Source organism: Betta splendens, chromosome 10 (assembly GCF_900634795.4).
Source record: "Betta splendens chromosome 10, fBetSpl5.4, whole genome shotgun sequence".
In the NCBI taxonomy this organism is placed as follows: domain Eukaryota; kingdom Metazoa; phylum Chordata; class Actinopteri; order Anabantiformes; family Osphronemidae; genus Betta; species Betta splendens.
The window spans coordinates 18,796,559-18,820,547 of NC_040890.2; the positions used below are offsets into that span (position 1 = coordinate 18,796,559).

Genomic DNA, 23,989 nt, shown 5'->3' on the forward strand with positions numbered 1-23,989 from the left:
AGCAGGTTGTGGAGGCCGCAACTGAACACAAGAGGAAGAAAAAAAGGCAAGTGGTTGTTGGGAGATTACAAGGGTTTGTATAAATTGTATAAAAGAGGGACCATATACAAATACAGGTTCAATCTGTAAGAGCTCAGATTTGTTTACAAATCAGCAAAGGGTCACGTCATAAGAACTGTCTGTGTTTGAGCTTTACCAGGGAACGCAAACCCAAGCCAACACTGCCCTATACTGGACAAATCGATGACTGCACACACCAAGCAGGGGTATAAAGACGTGATCCACAGCTCACCATGTAGTCCGAGGAGGCAATGAACTCCACGGTGGAGTTTTGGACCTCTGGTCTTTTATGAGGCTCGCCGTACGACCGTGTGACTGGGTTGTACATAAACTCATCTGGAACTGAATAAGAAGTGAATAAAAACCTATGCACCGCATACAAGTGGTATTGACTGATTCGACCCACACATCAGCTAAAAACATGGCTCCTACCATCGTTGACCCGGTAACACAGGTTGCACTTCCACCTGCGCTGGTCCAGGAAGGTGACGAATGGATTGATGTAGGTGCGACAGGAGCGGCAGCGCACGATCGTGTTTGACGTGATCACTGGAAGCTGCTGCAGAGAGAGAGAACAGAATCTACTGGATCTGTCTTCAGGCTCATTTTACACTTTCTTTTTGAATAGTGACCTTTTGAAAACCTTCCTCCATTCATGCGTCAGCTGGCAACTGAAAAGAAGCTTTGATTCGGTTTCTCAGTCTGTATAACTGTGAGCTTTGTTTGGCCCACTTTTCTTTCTGTCTCTTGTATTTCCAGGAAATGTATTCATGGGGAAATCTGCAGCTGTTGCAGAGGAGCCTCTTGATTTTTTGATTTTCGGTCAGTTAGTGCACCACAACTGATTTTTTTCTAGTTTTGTTCGAGTTGTTTGTAAAAAGTTGTTGTTTAGGCAACTGGGTAAATCTTCGGCAGCTTTTGATTACTATTATGAATTATCTCCCTCCAAAAATTAAACACATATATTTTGAAATACACATTAATCTCATGTCTATGACTTTTGTCTGCCTGACGGTTGTTCTGCCTTGGACAATGGTGATCTTCTGACGGACAATACATTTCTCTGTTTGTTCTATTGTTGTTCCTATGAAAATAAGAAGTGAATAATTAAAGAGCTATTTAGCAAAACTTACATTTACTCCTCAGTACGTTTGTGAGGATGTTCTGATGCCAATATAAAGAAAAGAAACGCATACATAGCAAGCACATTTTTTTGCAAACACTGCACGTGCTGTCAAAGTAATGCAGATTCAGGAAACGCCCCACAGCTGTTAGACACATTTTCCATTTAGCAGCCTATTGCAGCAGACGTAGCTGATTTCTGCATCACTTTACAAATATAAGTCATGTTGCTGGCATCAACTTGTTACTGTATGTATAGCGACTTCCTCTAACATTTTAACACATCCGTAAATAAGCTCCTCGTCCTTCCTTCCACCTTATCATTTTTCTCCTACTGTCACTTCAGCTGCAAACAACTACTATGCTTTGCATATTGTTGTCTTCCACCCCCAGAGTCTGGTTAGGCAAATTATCTTAAGAGTAATAGAGTAATTATACAAAACTCAAACGAGATGTGATTGTGATGGAAACCTTCTAGAGTCTTATTATAGTGTATTCAGTGATTGGCTAGGAAATAAAATCCTAGAAAAAAAAAGTTTGACTTAAAATGTGCACTTTAAACCAGAAATAAAGGAAGGCCTCCCTCTCTCTCACACTCTGCACAGCCTTTTGTTATGTATCAGTCCTTACAAACCTGGACCTGTATCTGAATCTTACCTGTAGGTCTCTGAAAGGGTGGAGGAGCAGCCCCAGCGGGAGTCGAGCCTTGTTGAGCAGAGCCTGGGTCTGGGGAATGCTGCTGAGGGTACACCTAAACGTCCTGATCAGCACACCAAAGAAACACAGGGTAAGATAACACATCCACAAGTTCATAAGAGAGACAATTACAGCAAGTTTGAGAAACAGTGAGGTTAAATTTACGAATGAGGCCAGTTACATGCAGAGAAACTGAAAATTGTATCGTAATAAATTACCCACTGGCCAATTTGGTAAGAATCCAACTTTATGGCAAAAACTGAAACCAGACACTGCATTTGAAGCTCAAACTTCACTTCGAGCTGTGACAGATCACTAAAGTTCCCTACATCTCACTTACTGTGGACTGCAGTTGACGTTCTTCAGCTCAGGGCTGAGGTTAGGCTCAGGGGCCTCCAGGGGCCTGGGTGGTAGCAGGTTCCTCTCCTGCAGCAGGTTAACTGGCCTCAGAGCTTCCACTTCTAACTCTGGAACCCCACTCAGCCCCCCCAGGGCTGCAGACAGTTGGGACAAGTTCGGGAATGGCTGCAGACAGAAGGAAACCAAGACGAGATGAGCTTATAACTAAAGCACAATTCAAGTAAAAAAACAGATGCAACACAGCTGTTTAATTCACCTGGGAGTACTGCTGGTAGCTTGGCTGGCTGTACAGGTTGCAACCTGGAGACAGGTCTGCCTTGGCCGGTCCGTGCTGATAGCCTGGCTGCATGCTGGGGTACCCATAGCCAGCGTACGGCTGAGACGGGCTGCTCATATCACTGGAAGGTGGCATGGAATCTGGGGAAGATGGTTCAGTTTAAACCAGTTGTGTAGCTTGGATATTACCCACAGAAATTAACAAAATCAAACATGTTTATAAATGAGTTTCTAAGATCTAAAAGACTAAACTGACTGTAGTTTACACCCATTGCACACACCATCCCAGGTAACAAGACCTAATAAATCCTTGAAAACTGACAAAAAGCTTATTATCAGCATTTCCAACCATCAGATACCTGGATAGCTGCCGCCTTCAAGGGAATCAAAGCTGTTGGGCACTGGAGAGGCACTGCCAGTAGTTGACGATGACGTGTCACCACCTGATAGAGAGAAACGAACAATAGAAAAAAAACTTAAGTAATCAAAACCTGTGGCAGCAAAATACAAAGCACAACAAAGTACAACAAAGAGAAGGCAAATCAGAAAACGTAAACCAACAGGGTGATAAAATGGGTCAAACAGAATTTTTTAATGAAACCACTTGGGTCAGCAGGAGAGATCAACAACTGCAAACCAAGACTCAACATTGTCTGGCAGAGAACTCGGACAGGACACAATCCAATTATCTTGCACTAAATCTAAACAGCAGACGCCTGGATTATTGGCTGTGGAAAAGACGGGGGCACCAGGACAACTAAGTCTTAGTCCTCCTGGTTTAAGGTCCCTCAGGCACCTTTACCTTCGCCTCCCTGGTTCATTTTACGATGTTCTTTTTAGATCAGTATAACTTTTAATACTTGGTGTTAGAATTGTCAGTCCCATAAATGAAGTTTTTGCACTAAAGTTGTAGCAATCTGTAATATTAGCACAACATTCAGGAATCAGCTATAACCTATAAAACCGAAACAACACCTAAGAGATTTTAGGAAAATCACAAGGGGAAAGATGACAACTAAAAAGAGCTTCTCTTTATTATGAGATGTGTTAATGAGCACTGGCTTTCCAGACAAAGTCTTCACCCAGGAGCTCTCCTGGGGAGCAGGTGAGCAAACACACTCAGGGACTGGACCTGCTGGCAGGGGAGAGGTTATATTTAAAAACCTGTTAACCTCTAGCTGATGACACAGCTCCTGAGGGAAAGTCATCAGCAGAACACCCAATAGGTGCACAACAAGCTTATAAAAGTGTTCAAGGGCATGGCAGAAATAACATACAAGTTAAAAACCCAACAAATATAAAAAGGAAAGAAAACAGGCTAGTTTTCTTCAGGAATGGTTCCCACAGGCGCAAGAGTGTGAAAGGGCAAAATAGAGCCAAAATCAGACCTGCTTCTTCGTCATCATCTTCCTCTTCCTCATCATCGTCCTCAGAGCTGGATGACGAGGGAGCTGCTGTTGGGCCTGAGGTGGTGGCAGAGGCAGAGCTGGCTCCACTATTAGCAGCGTATCCATACTGCAAGCCTGTTGGAAGGGGGTCAGAAAAAGGTACATGAAGACACCGTCAACACTGGGAGGAGAAGGACGAATCCAATCCCATTCATGTGTTATGTGCTTGGTTTCACAAACAACTTTGACAAAACAGTTACTGAACTGAATAAGGTTATAACAAGAAAAGCTCTACAATGATTTACAAGAGTTTTGCACTTCTGTCAATGTTAACAGAGAAGTAATAAGATCACTGCATTTACCACAACTTAAACCCCAGGTCAGGCTACACTAAGCATCAGTCTGTTGGTGCTGTCACATCAAATTATGATTAAATGCATCTGCTGCCTTTGTTGAGGAAGGTGAACATTGGAAATATTCACAGGTCACGTAAAATAAACAAGCAGCTCACTGGCAAAAGCTAAGCCGAAGCCTGAACTGTGTACATTTGTATAAATTTGTGTTTGTGTGTTTAAGCGTTTAAGGGAGGAACCTTTTTTAAAGTGCAGCTGTAGACATTTGTGGACACTTGTAGCCTTAAAGCAGCACGTCAGACTGCACATCCAAAAACAGGCACACACACTAAACACACTAAGACTATTTTCAACTAAGTCTTACATTTTGACTAAACGATTCTAACAGCTATGATTCACATTTGTTTTGTATATTACCAGCATAATAGCAAGTGGCCAAGCTCAGAGTATATACATGAACAAAAAACAAAATGTTTTCTGTAAGTGCTTTAAAAATGTCAATGTCCTTATTACCTTGATGATGGCTTGGTGAGGAATGGACTGAAGTGGAAGGGGATCCTGAAGGCGGTTGGTCTACATCTGCAGCACTACTGGTGTGAGGGATTCTGTCATAGCTGTTGTAGTTCACAGAAGGCTGGTGGCTTTGGTCATACTGTTGGTGAACATTGGTCTGGGCTACAGAGAAAAAGAAAAAATATATAAGATTATAGTAAGAGGAAGTAGATTAACTACTTTTAGTTTAAAAGAATGTTTAAATGCACCTGTGCTTCCTTGACCATTCATTGTCTGTGCCATCTGACTAGAAGGAGCCACATTGTACCCAGGCTGCCCTTCTGTGGTGGAGACCGACCGAGTGGTGCTGTACTGGTGTAGGGGGACACCCATCTGGGTGGGCTTGAGTCCCGGCGATGAGGTGCTCTGGGAGGAACTAAGGGTGCCATACTGGCTGCTTCCTGGTGCAGATGGGTATGAGATAATGGGGTAGATGGGAGCTCCTGGGCCACTTGAGGGCGCAGGAACTAATGTGGGTTGCTGCTGCTGGGGAGGATGGGCTGGAGGAGCGTGGTAGGACTGTTGTCCATAGTAGGATGCTGGAGTAGCGTAAGACAGATGCTGCTGCTGCTGCTGAAACGGCTGTTGGCTGTACTGGGTGTTTGACGGAGGGGGTGCCGACAAGGGATGGGTGGCATATGGCTGAGAAGGAGGGGCAGAGCTTAGGGTAGCACTATATGGGGAGGGAGCTACATGATGCTGAGGGATGTGCTGATGCTGCTGTTGATGATGATGATGGTGGTGGTTTTTCTGGTAGTAGTTAGCGCTGTGGGAACTGTTCACAGCGGGTGCTTTGCTGGAAACAGGAGGGGGCTGGGCAGGGATGGTGGGGTAGCCCTGTGGCTGTGGTGGAGCTGCATGGTAGCCCGCAGGTGGATAAATGGATGAATAGGTCTGCGCGGGACCTGAGGAGATAGACACGAAGCTACGTTAATCCACAGCCCCCGATTTAATCATAAATAAAACAGGTCACAGAGCCGGCTTCACCACCAGCTGTTACCTGAGCACACAGGGTTAATACCCTGTTAGCATCCCTGACAACACAGCGACAGCGAATAAAACTCACTATTTCACTACACACTTTACTAACTTGTTGTTTAACAGAGTTTAAATATAAAGCGGATATTGTTCAGTGATGCTGCGCAGGTATTATTATGCTAGCTCTGACTTTGTGTTAGCTTGGAAGTCACCGTTAGCCGCGATGTTAAGTGGGCTGCTTAGCTTTGACTTAGCTAGCGTTAGCTATGACAAGATAAGATGGAACCCTGAATTTCTAAAATAACACTTTGTCGTATTTTATATTATTTTTATTTTTACCACTAAAGTGAATATTTCAGATAAATTGTTCAAATAAAAGACACGACAACTCAACGGCTGACAGTCAGGCTCGCATCACAGGGTGCTAGCACGCTAACGCTAGCGGGCTCGCTAATCGCATGACCCGGCCTGGTTTACCGTTCTGATACGGGGGCGCAGCTCCACCGTTCGGCGTGGAGTTCTGGCTGTAGCCGATGGAGCTGTTCAGGTTCGTGAAGCCCGGCGCAGACATCGCTCGGCACTCCCGTCAAACGCACATGAGCGTCACGGCCCAAAAACCGGGTTACCCGCCACCCCCAGAAGAAGCAGTAAAGGCGCTACTGGCCAGTGAAGACCCGGCAGACGGACCAGGTCCGCTCGGCTGAGAGATGAAGCCTCCAGTGAGGCTGAACGCGGACGATTGAATGGACTCCGCGCTCTGGTTCGTCTGCGCCCCCTGGTGGCCACGTTCTACAAGCGGGTTAACGTTGGATCTTATTCTGAATCTGAATTTGCTCTAAACTGAATGAACACACGAGCAAACTGCTGTGAAATCTGTTTTAATATCTATTTTAGTACAGTTACAATTTAAGACAAATACAATTCAATTTGTAATCTGACACGCGCACGTGCGCGCGCACACACACGTCTTTATCTCACTTTTTTTTATAATATGCATATAATAAACCTTGATGCCAAACATTCAGACTGCACATCCATATATTTAAAATGAATCATTTTAAAAGAAGTCTTCCACTATTTTTAGTTGTACATTTGAACTAATATCCCTGTGTTTTCATGTGGCTGAAGTCCAACCCTAAACCCAAAGTCATTAGACATCCTGGGGGATTCTAGGACGTCCATCAGTGCACTCGCACTCCTCCTTGTGCCGTGGATCGGTGGAGGTCTGTCCTTTGGTCTGGCAGGTGGGGCAGCAGGCGGTGTGTCCGTTCTGTCTGCAGCTGGGGCAGGACAGAACTAGCTGGCAACAGAACTGAGTGGAGCACAGCTCATAATGGTCCCAGGGGAGGCCACAGTACCTGCAGTCTGAAAACACAACCAGGCTTTATAATATATTCCCAAACTGTTAATATTGCTGTAGTGCGTGTTTACACAACGTAACATTTTAACAGCTTTACTTAAAACACTAACCTGAGATGACATCTTGATTGGAAGAAATGGTGTAGCGCTCATCGAAGACGAAAAGCTTTCCTCGATAGAAGCCCTCTGGGAAACGCTCCAGGTACTTGTGAATTCCACCCTTCAGCTGGTAAACCTCTTTACAAACATTCTACAATCACAGCACAGGGATACAAGGAAAGGAGTTAATCTAAACTACCGTTTACTGAAAAATAAACATTTCTGTTAATAATGCAAAGACACACAAAGACTAGGATGAAGATGCTTGTAACTCATTCACTAACTTAGAGTATGAAACGCAGTAGGAATAAAAGGTGCTGACTTTGGAGCAGAGGTAGGCGGAGCCGCGCTCACAGCGGATCCCTCCTGTGCAGTACATCAGGACTTTCTTTTCTCTGAACAGTTCCAGGTTTTGGTCCACATAGTCTGGGAAGTAACTGAACTTACGAATGTTTGGGGCCAGACACTGAGTAAACTGCCCCTGTATGGAAAAAAATTAAAAAAACATTATCTTGATAACTGTGAGAATGTTTTCTTTTTATTTCCCGTTTTAACTGAGGTTTTTAATCTTTTTTAGGACATTTTCCTTTTCTATTAACTTCTTTAAACCCTTACTTCCATTGCCCCCTTTTTTATGGCTTCACACAAAAAACAATGTAAAGGTGTTATGCCATTACAAAGATATAGGTATTCATAATTTGAAAAAAGCCTTGCCCATAGAAACTATTCAAGCTAATGTTTTTGCTGAACATTGCTGAAGCACTTACAATTTTACTTTCATAAAAGTTACGACAGTCCAGAAGGACGGTGTCGTTGCACAGATCTCCTTTGGCCAAAAGAGCCTCCACTTGTTTATGAAACTCGTCAGGCTCTAAGTGAACTCCTGGGAGACAAGACACATTTAGACAGAGCATGACTATACCAACATGCAGATGTTAGTGTTACAGCATATCATTAGACATGCACCACTGCACAACTACAGCAATACCGTAGAGCTGTACCTGCGAGTTTGTAGGAGATGACATCAGGATTCACTCCCATGGGAACAATTTCCTTATAGACTCCAACCCTCAGGCCCGTGAAACACTCTGCACCACCATCACTTGTCTGAATGAACATAAAGGGACAATTAATGTACACACTACATGTAATGCACAGAACCATATATATATATTACAGAGGTTTGTTCTCACCTTAAAATCCTCTCTGTCCATCTTGAAGACAGGATGTGAACACATTGCATTGATGTAAAGGGAGGTGGCCACATTTGAGCCACCAACTGTTCCATTAATGCCTTCTGTCGCCACCCTCACCTGTACAGTGCACATTTTAAAAAGCCACAACTCAGCTGTTCTTACAATTATAAAAACATTAAAAAAACAGTAAAAAACTTTCACTGCTTGTGGCTTCATCCCTTCAGGGTTCGCCACAGCAAAGGAATCGAATGAGTCATTAGGCAAGTTTTTACACTGGATGCCCTTTCTGACGCAACACCTCTCTGAGGTGATTGAACCCACAACCTCGGACACCACACACATTAAAAAAAACATTAATTTTTTGTATTTATTATTTATTCTGTATTTATTATTGTGATAACCTCACCTTGCCAGTTAAGTGGAGCGCCTCACACAAAGCTTTCTGCCATTCACAGATTATGTGCGGATCCTCCACTAGACAGTAGCAATAATAGAGAAGAACTGTGCCTGAACCACTAAAAGCAGATGAAAAACAACAATTTACAAAACATATAAACACTAAGCTAATCTAAAAGCTAGAGACCCAATACATATGAAGAAATAAATAAACCTGGACCGAGTACATAAAAAATAGAATCTGTGCAGTACCTCTGAAGTTCCTCTTTTGAGATGTGACTGATATCTGGTATCCAAGCAGAAATGTCAACTGGCTTGACATCATGCTGATTCTGCTGCTGTGCTTCAGGATCTTCTTCTAGTTGGCTTAACAGGTGTTTATATGTTGCCTGTGTGAGCTGCTTTACTTCAGAATCATGAGTCTTGGCAACATGTTTGTGGATGGCAGCGTGTTCCTTAAAGGTTTCCCCACAGCAGCACCAAGACTCGCCTCCATCCGCCTTGGACGCCACAAAGGCAGCAAATGACTGTGGAGATAAACCACAAGTGTTATAAACGAACAAGTCAGTTAAAGTGTCAGTTTTTATTGACTCTCTCTCTTATTGGTGCTTGCAGGAGTTATGAGAGTATTTTATATATTCTAAAAACCTTTGAATTTGATGTAACTCATTCAGTGGTTTTGCTGACACTGACCTTTCTCCTGCAGAAGCTGTAGTACCTTCTTTGTGGAGCAGAAAGCTGCTTCTCCTGTTTAGATCCATTAATGTTAGAGGCTGATGTGTCGAGGTCTAAGTCCATGAACTCAGAGCAAGGTGTGTTGTTCGAGTCCATGCTTTCACACAAGTTTTAAAACAGTATCGCTCTAGCTAGTTGGTTCGTAAGTCGTTCGCCAAATATACAGCATTTGTAAAAATAAACAAATAAAATATTACGATCGCCTGGTGGTATGAATAAGTAGGACAGACAGATCTTCGGAATATAATGTTGGTTATATTGACCTAAGGCTGGCTAACATTAAATGTCAAATAAGTTAAAAGTATATTTTAGACATGCAACTATGACCCAACGTGTAAGTCGCTACATCGGACGGAAAAACACGGGACACCTTCCGGTTGACCACTTCCTGCCCCGGATGTGCCTCACTTGAATCAGACCGCTTTTATTTTTCTGCACCAGCGGCTAAGCTGAATGATCTAGAAGCTTGTTCAGCCTACGCACAGTTTCGTTTCTTACTCGTCCTGTCGCCAGGTAATCACATATTTGTAAAAAGCGGCGTGAAACATGTCCAGGAGACGACACAGCGACGAGAACGACGGTAAGCGGACGCTGCATGTGTAGCTAACGCAGACGTCGGGCTAATGAGCGCTGGCTAGCTAACGTTAGCGTGTTTATGAATCGTTCAGCTTGTGCAGTAACGCATTCCAAGTAACACAGCGTCTTTGCGGCTAAAAGCCGTAAACAGTCAACATAACGTATAATTATTGATTTTACTGTAGTATGTTAAATATAAACAAAGATACAAATTGTTCTTATAGATGAATTACCTGGGGCGCGTTTACTGTTAACATTAGCTGCTGTTAGTCAGCTACTAAAGAACATGGGGGCGTTAACCAAGAACTTTGAATTATGTAGAAAAAGTAGTCCAGTTTGTATAAAATGCGTGAATATTAACTATAGCCTTTGATAAAAAGCATATAAGGTTCTGCCTTACAGAGAAAAATCAATAACCTAAAACGAAAGGCTCACTGTCCATGACTTCGTCATTTTAAGGCAGTCCGTCACTTTGACTCTGCTGCCCTTCAAACATTCCATGTTTCATCAAAGCCATTTAAAGTAATCACGATGATACATGTTTTGTGTACTAACAATGTTCCTTTTTAAGATGAAACCTGCAAACTCTTAACTGCATTTTTCATGTTCTTTCATATTCATTTTTAACCGTCGCTCCTCAAATTGACCTGTCAAATTGTTCATTGTGTACTCCTCCAAAGTTGCTGTGTGTTGCCAACTTTTCATGTCCGCATAAATGTAAATACTAGCTGAAGCTAATGCTTCCTTTTAAATTCCCATCGTTGCAGGTGGTCAGGCCCATAAGAGGAGGCGAACATCAGAGCCCATTGAGATCGAAGACCGCCTTGAGTCACTGATATGTCGTGTGGGAGAAAAGGTGACACTTGAAGCTATGTACTCGAGTCCCTGCTCAATTCATGAAACATTATTTTACAAATTTTCAGTAGCAATTATCATGGTGGCTATTTTGTTATTTGGTCTATAAATGCTGGAAAAAATATAAGTATATGTTCTTGTTTTGTCTAAAAGTCTAAAATTCTTTCTAAGTAAGAATTAGAAAGTTATAAAATTTCCTATCACAAATGGCCAAGACAACCAGATAACATAGCAGCACTTTCATGACATTCTCCTCCGGCCTCTAAAGGCAATCAACAAAACCTCTTGTTAGTTCTGCAATTCAGTAACGGCACATTTCTTACAGAGTACTTCTTCCCTGGAGAGCAACTTGGAAGGCCTCGCAGGCGTATTAGAGGCAGATCTTCCAAACTACAAGAGCAAAATCTTGCGCATTTTGTGTTCTGTGTAAGTTCCCACCAGCTCTAGACTATTTTGAACTATAGAAATGCCCAGCCAGTGTGTGTGGTCTTTGACTGGTTTGTCTTGCGTTACCAGTGCTCGTCTTCTGCCTGAGAAGTTGACTGTGTATACTACGCTGGTCGGCCTCCTCAATGCTAGAAACTACAACTTCGGTGGCGAGTTTGTCGAGGCTATGATCAGACAACTAAAGGAAACTTTAAAAAACAACTTGTACAATGAAGCTGTTTATTTGGTATGCTAACGTTTTAATTATCAGCCGAAATATAGCATAAAACCATTGTGTATATTAGTCTTAATGACTTTGTTTTGTAGGTGCGGTTTCTGTCAGATTTGGTGAACTGCCATGTGATTGCTGCGCCTTCTATGGTGGCCATGTTTGAAAACTTTGTCAGTGTTACTCAAGAGGAGGATGTACCACAGGTAGGCAGAGGGTTGGGCTGTCATAGCAACAGCAAATGATAGATGTAATAAGCCTGAGATGAAACAGTACAATAAAAAAGCCAAGATCTCCAAATCTGATTTTGAGCGGTTTATTTTTCCTAAGGTTCGGTCAGATTGGTTCGTGTATGTTGTTCTGTCCTGTCTACCATGGGTCGGTAAGGAGCTTTATGAGAAGAAGGATGTTGAGATGGACCGACTCCTCAGTCAGATTGAAGGCTACCTCAAGTAAGTTGTCTTATTTATTATATTTTTTTTCTCTCTCCATTTTTCTTTCGTAATCTGCAGTTAGTTATTCTTTTTTCTTTTTCTGTTTCTTTTGCAATTTTTTTTACTTTTTGTACTCACATCTTATTATACTTATTCTTACATCTTCTCACTCTTTCCTTGTTTTCTGTCAGGAGGCGAGTAAAGACTCACGTCCCGATGCTGCAGGTGTGGACAGCTGAGAAGCCTCATCCACAAGAGGAGGTGAAGGACGCTCAACACTGCTGCTTCATCATAGAAGCTTACTGTGAAGTTACATGCTTGTTTTTTGGCATGAATGCAGTACTAGACGTTTCTCTATAACTTTCGTTACAGTACCTGGACTGCCTTTGGGCCCAGATTCAGAAGCTAAAGAAAGACCGCTGGCAAGAGCGTCACATCCTTCGTCCATACATCGCGTTTGACAGTGTTCTTTGTGAGGCCCTGCAACACAACCTTCCCCCCTTCACTCCACCAGGCCACATGCCGGACGCACAGTATCCCATGCCCCGGGTCGTGTTCCGCATGTTTGACTACACTGATGCCCCAGAGGTATAGCTCAGCTGACTTGCTTTTGCTGTTGATGCAACTTACTTATCCTGGCCTTAAAGCTTGTTTTAAGTTCTCATATTCCTCTGCTTTGTCCTCAGGGTCCTGTTATGCCTGGTAGCCATTCTGTGGAGAGATTCGTCATAGAAGAAAACTTGCACTGTATCATCAAGACTCACTGGAAAGAGAGGAAAACATGGTAGGTAGCCGTCTTGACAAGGCACATCTGAATCCTAATGTTTACAAACTTACATTTGTGTTTTCTACCTTTCAGTGCTGCCCAGTTACTCAGCTACCCAGGGAAAAACAAGATTCCACTCAACTACCACATCGTGGAGGTACAGTTATGTTTCCATTCTGATAAATGGAGAGAAATGTTAAACTTTTGCTGATAAACTAAACTTCAGGTTCGTATTTTCAGGTGATCTTCGGAGAACTTTTTCAGCTGCCCTCACCTCCTCAGATTGACGTCATGTACACTGCTCTGCTCATCGAACTCTGCAAACTGCAGCCAGGATCGCTGCCTCAAGTTGTATCCTCCTTTGTTGGGTTAAGATCCTTTGTATGAATATTACTGAGACTGATAATGGAGTCAATGTAATGAATTTATGCTGATTCTAGCTTGACAGAGTTCAAACAGAACCTTTCCTTAACTGACTGTTAGTTGGCTCAAGCCACAGAGATGCTTTACATGAGGCTGGACACTATGAACACCGCCTGTATAGACAGGTAACCTCACAGCATTTCACTGTTTCTCATCTGTCGTCTTCGTCACGTGTGTAACACTGCTTTTTGTATTGCAGACTAATAAACTGGTTTTCTCATCACTTGAGCAACTTCCAGTTCCGATGGAGCTGGGATGACTGGTAAGTGTTTGTATACTTGACAGAGGCTCTTGGTGCAGAAACTGACTGTTCAGCACAGTTCACACTGATCATCTCTGTAAAGGTCCGACTGCTTGACTGTGGATCTTGATAAACCCAAACCCAAGTTTGTCAAAGAAGTTCTGGAGAAGTCTATGAGGTATTGAAGCATGTTCTACGAATCCAGACTATATAGATACCCCATGTAAAGCATGGTGATACAGCTTTGTGAGTCAGGTGAGGGCCGGTTTTAATTGTTTGCATTTTTCCCTACAGACTGTCGTACCATCAGCGGATTGTGGACATCGTGCCCTCTACCTTCTCTGCCCTAATCCCTGCTGAACCCATCTTCATTTACAAATATGCAGATGAGAGTGCTTGTAAGAAACCCTGACATCCTCCTACACATGACACAAACACAATGTTTTTACTTAAGATAACAGTGGTAAATAGTTCATGATTAGAGTTTCCCTGTCAGCTGGTTCTACAGATTTTCAGTGAAAGATTTAGAGGTAAATACCAAACGAACTTCTTTCCCACTCCACAGCCTCGCTACCGGGCTACCCAGTCTCCATCACTGTTATAAACGCCATCAAGAACCGAGCGTCCAACGAGGAGATCCTGACCATCCTCAAAGAAGTACCCAACCCCAACCAGGACGATGATGATGGTGAGTTTGCTTCACCTGTATTTCATTCATTACATACGTCATTTTCACAAGTAAATATTTAACATACATTTCACATGTATGCCTTTTCCTCTTCTCCAGATGAAGGCGAGGCCTTCAACCCTCTGAAGATTGATGTGTTCCTGCACAGTCTTCTCCATCTTGCTGCCAAATCCTTCAGCCACTCCTTCAGTGCTCTTGGCAAGTAAGTTGTTTCTGCCTAACCAGCTGAAATGCAGTTGACATAACGTGCAGACTTTGAGCCATGTCAAAATTCACTCAGGTTTCATGAAATCCTGAAGACCCTGACTGAAAGTGATGAGGGGAAGCTGCACATTCTCAAAGTGGTTTACGAAGCGTGGCGGAACCATCCGCAGGTACAAGCATACCAAAATAATAAAAAATTAAAACACACATCAAGCAGGATTTGCTAATTGATATAATGTGTCTTTGCTATATTTATTTATAGATGACAGCTGTGTTGGTGGACAAAATGATTCGGACCCAGATCGTGGACTGTGCTGCTGTGGCCAACTGGCTTTTCTCTCAGGACATGGCTCACGAGTTCACAAGGTGAGAGATCCGCTCGCGAAAAAAAGGTTCACTATGGCCATTTTTTCACAATAATGCCAGAAACTGAAGATGTACGCCATAGTCTTAAGATAAAGAGAGTGTGTTCTTTCTCATCCTAGACTTTACATCTGGGAGATCCTGCACTCAACCATCCGAAAGATGAACAAACATGTCCAGAAGATCCAGAAGGAGCTGGAGGAGGCAAAGGACAAGCTGGAAAAACAGCAGCATAAAAGGGTAACTCTTTCACTCGTGATTTTTATTAAACCAGTAGCTAGGAGGTAAGACGGAGTATATGTTGTGCCTGTGCGTTAAAAGAGAGACAGTGGTGAAGATGAAGACATGGAGAAGAACAGCGAGGACGAGGAGGGTCAGCTGGAGGAGCAGATCGAGAGGCTACAGGAGAAAGTGGAGTCGGCTCAGAGCGAACAGAAGAACTTGTTCCTCGTCATTTTCCAGGTACACAACCCCTTTTATTTTGTAGTTTAACAAATTCGCTGCCATAGGAAAAAGATCTCTGTCCCAGATCAGCTGAAGGAATCTGGTCAACAGTGTTAATTTGTTCTTTCTCCCTCAGCGTTTCATCATGTTGTTGACGGAGCATCTGGTTCGTTGTGAGACTGGCAGCGTCGACATCAGCACACCCTGGTACAAGAACTGCATCGAGCGGCTGCAGCAGATCTTCCTCATGGTAAACACACACACACACACACACACACACACAGTGATGACACTCGACAATGTATTTCCCTTCGACCAACCTTCTGTCGCTTTCTTCTGCAGCACCATGTGACCATCCAGCAATACATGGGAACCCTGGAGAACCTGCTATTCACGGCTGAGCTCGATCACCACATTTTGGCTGTTTACCAGCAGTTCTGTGCCCTGCAGCTCTGAGACACACACAACCTGAATAAAAGGTGTTCACACAGCACTTGTGCTAAAGCTACACATGAGGAAGTACCAGCTCTTGCATCAAGAATCTCTTTGTTTCATGTTCGGTGCCATTCAGAGTGTTAGAGATATGCAGCCACAACCTTTCAAAGCAGGAATTTGAGTCAATAATTTGCTGTAGGTCACTTTTTGTTGTTTTGTGTTTACTTTTAGATTTTTGTTTTTAAATCCTGCTTGTATTCCTTTGAAAGGGTCTTTTTAAAACTGTATGAACTGTCTGAGTCCAGACGGTGCCAGAGCAATGATCATAGAAACGGAAAGTTCAGACCTACTGACCATGAATCTAGAGAGTGCTCTACTTTTTTATATTTGTTTTATGTGAATTGGAAAAAGATTAAAACTCCAGAATCTTTATTTGCTTGATAGTTGGTTTCATTTGTCTTCATCTCTAGTTCATTTTATTTGGATGGTGTATTTGTACTGAAACATTTGAGTCAATTGTTTTCTTTTCCTGATAAAACAGAAAATTAAATTAAGGTCAAACTATGAAGCATATTTAATATTCCCTTCATCCAGAAATTATTTTGATCGGAGCTTTTTAATCAATCTGTTGTTTCTGAAAACACCTGTTGGTCCTGGTTACTGGAAGTTGTTAAAATACATCACCTAGACCTTTAATAACAGACACTTTTAATGCTGACAAGTCTGCACAGTCAGAACTTTATTGCACAAAATCCAAAGCTTGATGCCAGAGTTCAGTAGCACCTTTTATCATTAATGCTACAAATACATAGTTAACACTAACATACTTTAACAATAGAGATAGTGGCACATAGTTGGCTGTAGTTAAAATTCAGTTCATTAGAAAACATGACGTTTTGGTTTCAGTCGTTACATCATCAGTCCAGCTCTTCTGAGTTGTACCACGGTTTATGTGATCAAGTAACATGAACAAATCTGGCACATAAACATGGCAACAACACATCTGCTTTCATGTGCATCAGGTGGTGAAACCTGAAATTACAAACTACATTTGACTTTCAGCACAGTGATGCTTCAACTGTTTGTTCTCACTTGATCACACTGTGTGAATAGAGCAATTCATTTTGTCATTAGCTTGTTTGAATTTAAACTTTTAATTCAAAACCAAGTAATAGTAATACACAATCTGTAAGGACATATCTTTATATTATTGGGACAATGGCTGGACACTTAAATTTCCCCTGCTTTCATTACTTTGGCTTTGTGCATATAAACATTGCAGTAATGCGTTTTGAAGTCAGTTACAGTACATGGACACAAAGTGTGGCTGTACCCTTGTAAAATACCTGAAGATGACATGTTACATTTGAGATAAAGGCACATAGAAATCTGTAAAAAAATTGATCCCACTTGATAATCTGAGGTTACAAAAGAAAAACGATCGCCAAGATCACACCTGTGATTTTAGCAGGTTCACGTTGGCATGTACTGGTTACTGGACGAGCCGTCGACTGACTGGCTCCTGTGAGTCGCTTGTTCTTCAGCCTCCAATCGTCTGTACCGCGTGTGGAAGAAAAGGACGAAGCAGCAGGTGAACACACTAAACACACCTGCCATCACTAGAGTGGACACTGAGGGAGACATTTACTGAGTGTTACTATTCCGTTTAGTTGTCTGGACAAACTGAGTACTCAAAGTACTCTTTAATGGAAGCAAAGAAACATCAGATAAACTACCTTTCCAGCTGAAGACGACATCTCCGCAGGTCAACAGAGGAGAGTCTGCGAGACGCACGCTCAAAACCTGCAAGAGGACCATGTAAACAACTGACTGGATCTGCCTGGAAGAGGATCAAAGGGAAACACTGGGTTCACAAGCTTTTAATTACTGTTAGCCATGTAACAGGCCACTACATAAGCACACAACTTGTAAAATGCTGCGAACAGACACGTGGAGTCGTAAAATCTCATGGCAAAATTTGAATAAGGTAGGAGTTGAGTTCAGACAATAGTACCCTGATATGAAGATGAGTCCAGCTGATGTGGCCTCTCCGACCGGATACGTACACTCCACTGAAAGCTCCATGGCCGCTGGGTAGATGGAGAAACCAAAAAAACCGAGGAGCGAGCAGATGGCAGCGATGGCTACCTTCTGCTGCCTCATCAGAGAAACCTGAGTGAAAAAACCCAAGACAAGCTGTGAATAGGAACAAGTCTGTCATGTACTCAGACCAGATTCTGGCATATTCCTGTCTTATCTTCTCACCACAGAGAAAGCGATGCACGCCAGAGCGGTGAAGCTCATGTTGACCTTTATGGCTTCCGTGAAGTTCTTGGTCTTGTCGACGTAGAGGCCCAGAGCGCAGGCTCCGACGATGCCGAACACGATGAAGAGAGCGCCGCATAAGCCTGCGAAGTCCTGCAGGAGTGAGAGTTTATAGATTTGACCTGAGTGCTTCTTAAACACCAGACACATGAAGGCCAGTTTTATTGATTTGCTGATAAGACTTTAATAACACAATTCATACTGTAGCCGTTTAATTCTACTGGACTCTAACCAACACATATTTCCTATTGTGCCTTCATTTGTGGTCCCTCGTCCCTTTACTCACGTTAGTGTAGCCCTGCACACAGAGAATCTGCTCCAGTAGCGCGGTGAAGCAGGTGAACACAGCGACGCCTGAGCCGAAGCACAGCAGTAGGATGAGGTAGGCTTTGTTCCTCAGCAGCTACAGAGAGGGCAGAGAGAGGTCGTATCAACAGACGACTGGCCCTCAGGGGAAACCAGAGTTAGAGCAACAGCAGTCAACAAGTGAAACACAGATACAGTAAAGGAAAAAAATAAGTCAAAACAAACTAAATTAATATTATATAAATAATACTTATGGAAAGTACCAGGAGCAGGTGGTGACATTCAAACACCAAAAGAGCTACAAAATTAGACACTTAGTTGTGTCAAGAACTCACAGCTAAGTCTTTTCACATTAGGGAAAGCAACAATTGCTTTTTTAAGACAGTTCTGCACATTTGTCCATGACCCACTAATCAAGCACCAATGATTAATAGCACCTAGCTGCAGCTTACCCTCCAAAAATCCTAAGAACAAATAAGGGGGTATTAAGTAATACCACATCTTACCAGTTTTATTCCCTGTACGAACGGCTCGGAGCCCGAGGACTCTGCACTGGCTGATGGTGGTGTAGGGGGGGTGCTGCTCCGTATCCCCACTGTTGCTAGGAAACAGATGATGCACGCTGGGATGGCATAGACCAGCATCTAGAGGAAGGGAGAATCAACACATAATGTGTTGATAAATGTAGGTTAGCACCTTCAGACAAAGATGCGTCACCATCATTAGCAGGTGATTACACAGCATCAGAAGCTGCAATCCCTCTGGAGAAAATAAAGTCTAGATTCAGTGAGAGTCCACGAAACATGCTTTTAATGACATGGTTGTCTATATCGAAGAATCATTTTACACTTTTGGAATATCACCTATTCTCTAGTGATGTTTAGAGCAAAGGGCAGTCTTCATCATAAGATTAACGTTCAGTGTTCCACTCACCAGGGCTGGAATTTGTTCAGACGTTTGAGCCACTCTGGGAGAAATGATGTTAGCGAATAGGAGGCCCAGGGGGTTGCCTGAGGAGGGAGGGGAAAGGGTTAATTTGGGTGATACTATCTATTTATGTCTTACTCTCTTCTCTTTTTCAGAGCTTCCCTGTCTGATATTTTTTTTTCTGTCTTTGTTTCTTTATATATAAAAAATTTATATTTCTGCACATAATTAACTGATATGATAGTATGTTTTGTTTGTCTCTGGGCTCATCCTTCATTTTGCTGTGCACACAAATGTGTTTGCTGACATGAACAAATGTTTACATCAAGTGTTGAAACTGAACACTTGAAACTGAAAGATCCTTCCACATTTGTTATGCAGAGCACACAAACTGAGCAATTATCACATGAGACAACCGCCGGCACAAAGCTGTCTCATTTAACTGCATGAGGGTTAAACCAGTTTTACCATATTTCTAATTGAATGTAATTAATTAATAATAATTATTATTATTATTAATAATAATAAACTGCTCACACATTGAGGTGATCATGTTCGCTGTGGCCCGCTGATTATCAGGAAACCAGTGTGCTGCCAACTTTGTGGGGGTAAAAACGATGAGGGGCTGAGCCAAAGCCCCAAAGGTCTGACCCAACATCACTACTGGGTAGAGGAGTTTAGAACCCACGTTGACTGGTTTGCCCACAAATCGCAGCACAGCCCCAATCATGTTCAGCCAGGATCCCACAATCAGCTGAAAGGTTATTAAGGAAGCTTAAGGTCAAAAGCCAATATTCCGGGTTTAAATTAGTGAATTGAATAAGAGTAAAATTAAATTAACAGAAATTAATTAACAGATTTGACTGAATATGTTTTGCACAATTTGATCTCTTAATTAAGTTTGTACCGTGATCCGCAGTCCCAGCGTGTCCAGCATCCATGTAGTCCCAAAACTGAGGGGTATGGCCACCACCATGTAGACCAGCGACAACCAGTTGATATCCTCCAAAGAGACCCCCAGGTACTGGGCAGACTGGTACGCTACTGGTGCAAAAGTCAGCCAAATCTGTGAATACACACCAGAACAGTTTTACACTCGATCTGCTGAATGTTATTTACTACACATTGGAATCAATCTCAGATTCCTTCTGAATTATTCTTTACATTCTGCCGTTTTAAGGATTAATGTCAACTCAGGAGATGATTACCACAAATTATGATCTGTTCACCTAATACATTTTTAGTTTCTGTGTTTTTTCTCAGCTATTTCACTTCCTCATATATGTCATATGATCTGCAATTTGCACAAGGTTGTAAAAAATGGGTGAAAGTCTCTAAAGGAAATTGTTACTAGAAAAATAATGTTTTGCCTGTTCTGCTCTCATGTGACAATGCATACATACACTCATACTATACAAACCCCAGGGGTTGTATGGTATGTTTTGTGTTGTGGTTACTTGGCTGATAGTTCAGGTTAATTTGCATTCATTGCAGCCATTTTACATTTGTGCTTAGGTCAAAATAGGGTGTATGAACACTCACGTGTTAACGCTGACATTTAATAATCTGTTACTACATCGCTATTGATAGCAAATTTGTGTAATATTCACAACGTAAATTGTCATTTTAAAAATCATATTTGCAGAATTATTTTAAGCTCAATGTGCTGACTATCTGTGAATAACCTAACACAGTCACAATGTCAGACAGATATACATGTAACAAACTCATCAGCTTCTTTTGCTGCCTCATGAATAACTCTTGACCAGCTGAGCCTCTTTTGTGAGAACCAGCACCAAGAAAACAATAGCTCCCTTAAAAAATACTGGTCCCACTGAAGATGGGATAAAGATGGTAAAACGCTTACATTTTATTTAAGCATTTTACACTTATTATTGTAAAGTTGTAAACTAAAAAATGAATGTCACAATGTCATCAATGACATGGATCAAAAAGGTGAAAAATTATTATATACTAATTTATAAATACATAGATATAAACACACCCAGCCCGGGTCAATGGGTGTAAGGTGCCCCTCATAAAGAGCCCCCAGACTTCTGTGCTACGCCACTGTTATGACACCAGTTTACTGCTGTTGCCTTCGTTTGTCAGTTTGTGAGACTCTCCTCGGTTTCACTCTGAATTAATCCCGGAGCTTTCTTTAAACGCGCTATCCGCTCTCGCGTTATTTACCTACCGTAGCGTTAGAGCAGTTTAACAGACACAGCACCAGCAGAACAAACCATCTCCTCTTGTAAACCTTTAGAGACAACAGTTTCCTCAGCTCTGGGTTCGAGCTTCTCGGAGTCTCAGCGGAGACGGTCGACACCTCACAAGAGGCTCCATCACCGTCTTTCTCCATTAGCGACGCTAACGGCTGACGCTAAGCTAACGCTAGCACCGGGCACACATCCGAGCCATCGGGAAGTAGTCGCTGCCGGCTCGATAAAAACTATAAAAACTTAAAAAAAATAAGAGGCAAACTTTGCGTCCGTAGTGTCAGAGTGAGAACAGCGAATCACAGAGTGATTTAATGCCACCGAAAGCCGCCAGGCACTGATTCCAGCCGCAGGTTCACCGCAGTGTCACCGGGGTGATGGGTTTTATACTACCGAGGCGAAACTTCGTCAAGTGCCCGTATTGAGGCTCGTTTCGATGACGTATACGATGACGTCATGGTTTGTATTCACATTAGTTATATGCATCAAAGCGTCCAGGCAACAAGTGGGAATTTGAGTTTAGTGCCAGACCTTAAAGTATGAGTTAAATCAAAAGATGATAACAGTTATGTGCTACATTATTTGAGAACAGTAGTAATCTGAGCACCACACCTGTCCAGTAGGTGGCGCGGAAGCACCAATAAGTTTGCCAACGCCCACATAACAAAATATTAGACACAATTGTGTTTTGCCAGAGGGAGGAAAAGTGAAGTCTAGGCAGGTTAGAATTAAAACGGTATTATTGTTGATATCACTTACTGTCCTTACTGTCTTCTAAAGAAAAGAAGAGACACAGTCTACTTTTGTTCATATACACAGAAAGAAAAGGACCAGCTGGTTTGAACTAGCCTGAACCAAACCAACTGTTTGGTTCACGTCTTGATTGATTGAGTAACAACATTAAAGTCCTGGACCCAGAGTGGATCATCAGCTTTGACTTACTCCCCTGAAGCAGCTGGCAGAATGGACTTTACTGGCCCCATCAACATGAGATTGTCTACATGGATCCACCTCATTAACACCAAGTTCATTACATCCATCTTCAAATAAAAACAAACTAAAACGCATCACTTTTATCATTAAAAAACAATGAAAACAGTTTCCTGAAGCTGAGCATCAACTTTAAAGCAAGAAGCAGATGATCTTGTGTTTTCTTCACAGATTCAGAGTAATAGATTTGAACTGACATGACACACAGCGATTCAAAACACTGACTTGTCAGGATGAGAATAAGTTAGATAATTTACTGCTTCTACTTTGAGCAACATGTTTGGTTTTACTTCAAAGTGGACCTCATCTAAAATTGTCTCAAATTAACCCTGACACCACTTTAGGTTTAATATATTAAATGATCTTCTTTGATTTACTATTACCTCATGAAATCACTTGTGTTTCAACCCTCAGTGTTTGGTCTGACAGAGTTGATGTGTTTTCAGTTCAGTCTGGTTGTGTTGGAACGGATTCTCAGATAATTTAGCTGAACTCTAGAGGTCTCCCTGCACCAGAGTTAGAACTGAAGAGCAGAAGCAAACACTGTAGACAAAAGACTTGATTTAGACTTTTGTTTGTTTAGAAACTTTCCATAAAATCAAATTCAATTGGATGAAGCGAAAAATCCAGTCTGTCACAACATAGAGAAACTAAAATGTAAACTGACACAAATATAAAAATATATTAACGTTTTAGTAAAAGCTCTAGGAGACAAACGCAACGATGGATAAGCTATGCGATGCATGAAAGCATGCATTCTTATTCTAAATATAGAGAGAACAGGTAGTTCCACTCCAATCAGAGCAGTTAATATGGCTTTGATGATACATCTGTGAAAATGTAGGTACTGTGCGTGCAGCATCTCCACACTAAGCTTCCCCGGTTCTAGGAGTTGACTCAGGCCTGACTGAGTTCTCAAATTAAGTTACTTCCTGCACGAAGGATAAAAAGATGCTGTGTGAAGAGCAGAAGAAGCTTCTGTATGTTTTATGTCTCTTTTAAACCTTGAATAGAAGTGTGGTTGCAGCGTGGGGCTGAATCTTAAGTGGGAACGCAACAGATTCATTTTGTCTGAGGATCAGCAGATGTTGTTGGTCTGCGGTCGTGCTAAAAGCAGGGATCTTGGCAACCGAGCTGGTTTTTGTCTCAGAATCATTATTTCCAGCTACGAACGAGCAACGCGCTGTATTTCATGACAATAGGTCGACCACATTCTTCAGAGCTCACACCACAGTTATGAGAGGAGACTTCAATCTCAGCCACACTTTACCCCCTGAAGAGAAGCACACTGAGCTTTAGCCAAATTCACACTGATTTTCAGCTTCATGCAAACATCCAACCTCATCAAGGTTCAAAATTAAACCTTGGTTTTAAGCTTAATGCTTTTTTTAAAGATGTTTACGATTTAACGTTGGGAAACAAGGCATCTCTTAACATTAACTGATTTCAAGTTCATCGATGTGATCTAATTCAGAGATAAGTCACAAGTCGTGATTTGATAGTTATAGTGACTACAGATCAACAGATCACTAACGTTTGCAATGAAATACTGTGAAACCAACACATAA

At 42.2% G+C, this 23,989-nt stretch overlaps 4 protein-coding genes across 5 annotated transcripts in view; 1 reads left to right on the forward strand and 3 right to left on the reverse strand.

The window, feature by feature from the left end:
* sec24b (SEC24 homolog B, COPII coat complex component) overlaps positions 1-6,542 on the reverse strand; it is a 13,205-nt gene extending 6,663 nt beyond the window's left edge. Inside the window, 11 exon segments of the mRNA XM_055512616.1 lie at positions 9-21; positions 293-402; positions 493-619; positions 1,840-1,942; positions 2,219-2,403; positions 2,495-2,655; positions 2,874-2,957; positions 3,903-4,037; positions 4,769-4,930; positions 5,017-5,712; positions 6,263-6,542. Of these exon segments, the coding sequence (XP_055368591.1) occupies positions 9-21; positions 293-402; positions 493-619; positions 1,840-1,942; positions 2,219-2,403; positions 2,495-2,655; positions 2,874-2,957; positions 3,903-4,037; positions 4,769-4,930; positions 5,017-5,712; positions 6,263-6,356 (1,870 nt within the window). The 5' untranslated portion in view covers positions 6,357-6,542.
* A 105-nt stretch (positions 6,543-6,647) lies between these two features.
* Positions 6,648-9,921, reverse strand: LOC114864667 (thiosulfate sulfurtransferase/rhodanese-like domain-containing protein 2). Its single transcript, XM_055512610.1, has 9 exons — positions 9,529-9,921; positions 9,088-9,362; positions 8,841-8,954; positions 8,437-8,551; positions 8,245-8,350; positions 8,011-8,126; positions 7,566-7,724; positions 7,256-7,394; positions 6,648-7,150 (listed from the first exon to the last, which is right to left on the reverse strand). Exons 1-9 carry the CDS (start codon positions 9,664-9,666, stop codon positions 6,936-6,938), a joined length of 1,377 nt encoding a protein of 458 aa, XP_055368585.1. The 5' UTR covers positions 9,667-9,921; the 3' UTR covers positions 6,648-6,935.
* A 45-nt stretch (positions 9,922-9,966) lies between these two features.
* Positions 9,967-16,086, forward strand: LOC114864659 (nuclear cap-binding protein subunit 1). Its single transcript, XM_029165579.3, has 23 exons — positions 9,967-10,150; positions 10,914-11,002; positions 11,327-11,427; positions 11,518-11,674; positions 11,755-11,862; positions 11,987-12,108; positions 12,282-12,351; positions 12,463-12,678; positions 12,777-12,874; positions 12,950-13,013; positions 13,097-13,207; positions 13,340-13,404; positions 13,479-13,541; positions 13,624-13,698; positions 13,815-13,918; positions 14,086-14,208; positions 14,308-14,410; positions 14,489-14,582; positions 14,675-14,778; positions 14,898-15,015; positions 15,097-15,237; positions 15,356-15,469; positions 15,562-16,086. The coding sequence occupies exons 1-23, from the start codon at positions 10,117-10,119 to the stop codon at positions 15,673-15,675; spliced, it is 2,388 nt and encodes a 795-aa protein (XP_029021412.1). The 5' UTR covers positions 9,967-10,116; the 3' UTR covers positions 15,676-16,086.
* A 294-nt stretch (positions 16,087-16,380) lies between these two features.
* Positions 16,381-21,844, reverse strand: slc49a3 (solute carrier family 49 member 3). 2 transcript variants are annotated; one of them, XM_029165587.3, is made up of 10 exons: positions 21,410-21,843; positions 20,120-20,278; positions 19,750-19,966; positions 19,219-19,295; positions 18,792-18,929; positions 18,266-18,382; positions 17,920-18,072; positions 17,669-17,826; positions 17,391-17,494; positions 16,381-17,285 (listed from the first exon to the last, which is right to left on the reverse strand). In XM_029165587.3, the coding sequence occupies exons 1-10, from the start codon at positions 21,572-21,574 to the stop codon at positions 17,128-17,130; spliced, it is 1,446 nt and encodes a 481-aa protein (XP_029021420.1). In that variant the 5' UTR covers positions 21,575-21,843; the 3' UTR covers positions 16,381-17,127. The 2 variants fall into 2 exon arrangements, 1 of the variants encoding a protein (XP_029021420.1); XR_003787380.3 differs by having other exon boundaries at positions 17,212-17,285; positions 17,391-17,457; positions 21,410-21,844.
* Positions 21,845-23,989: the final 2,145 nt, after the last annotated feature.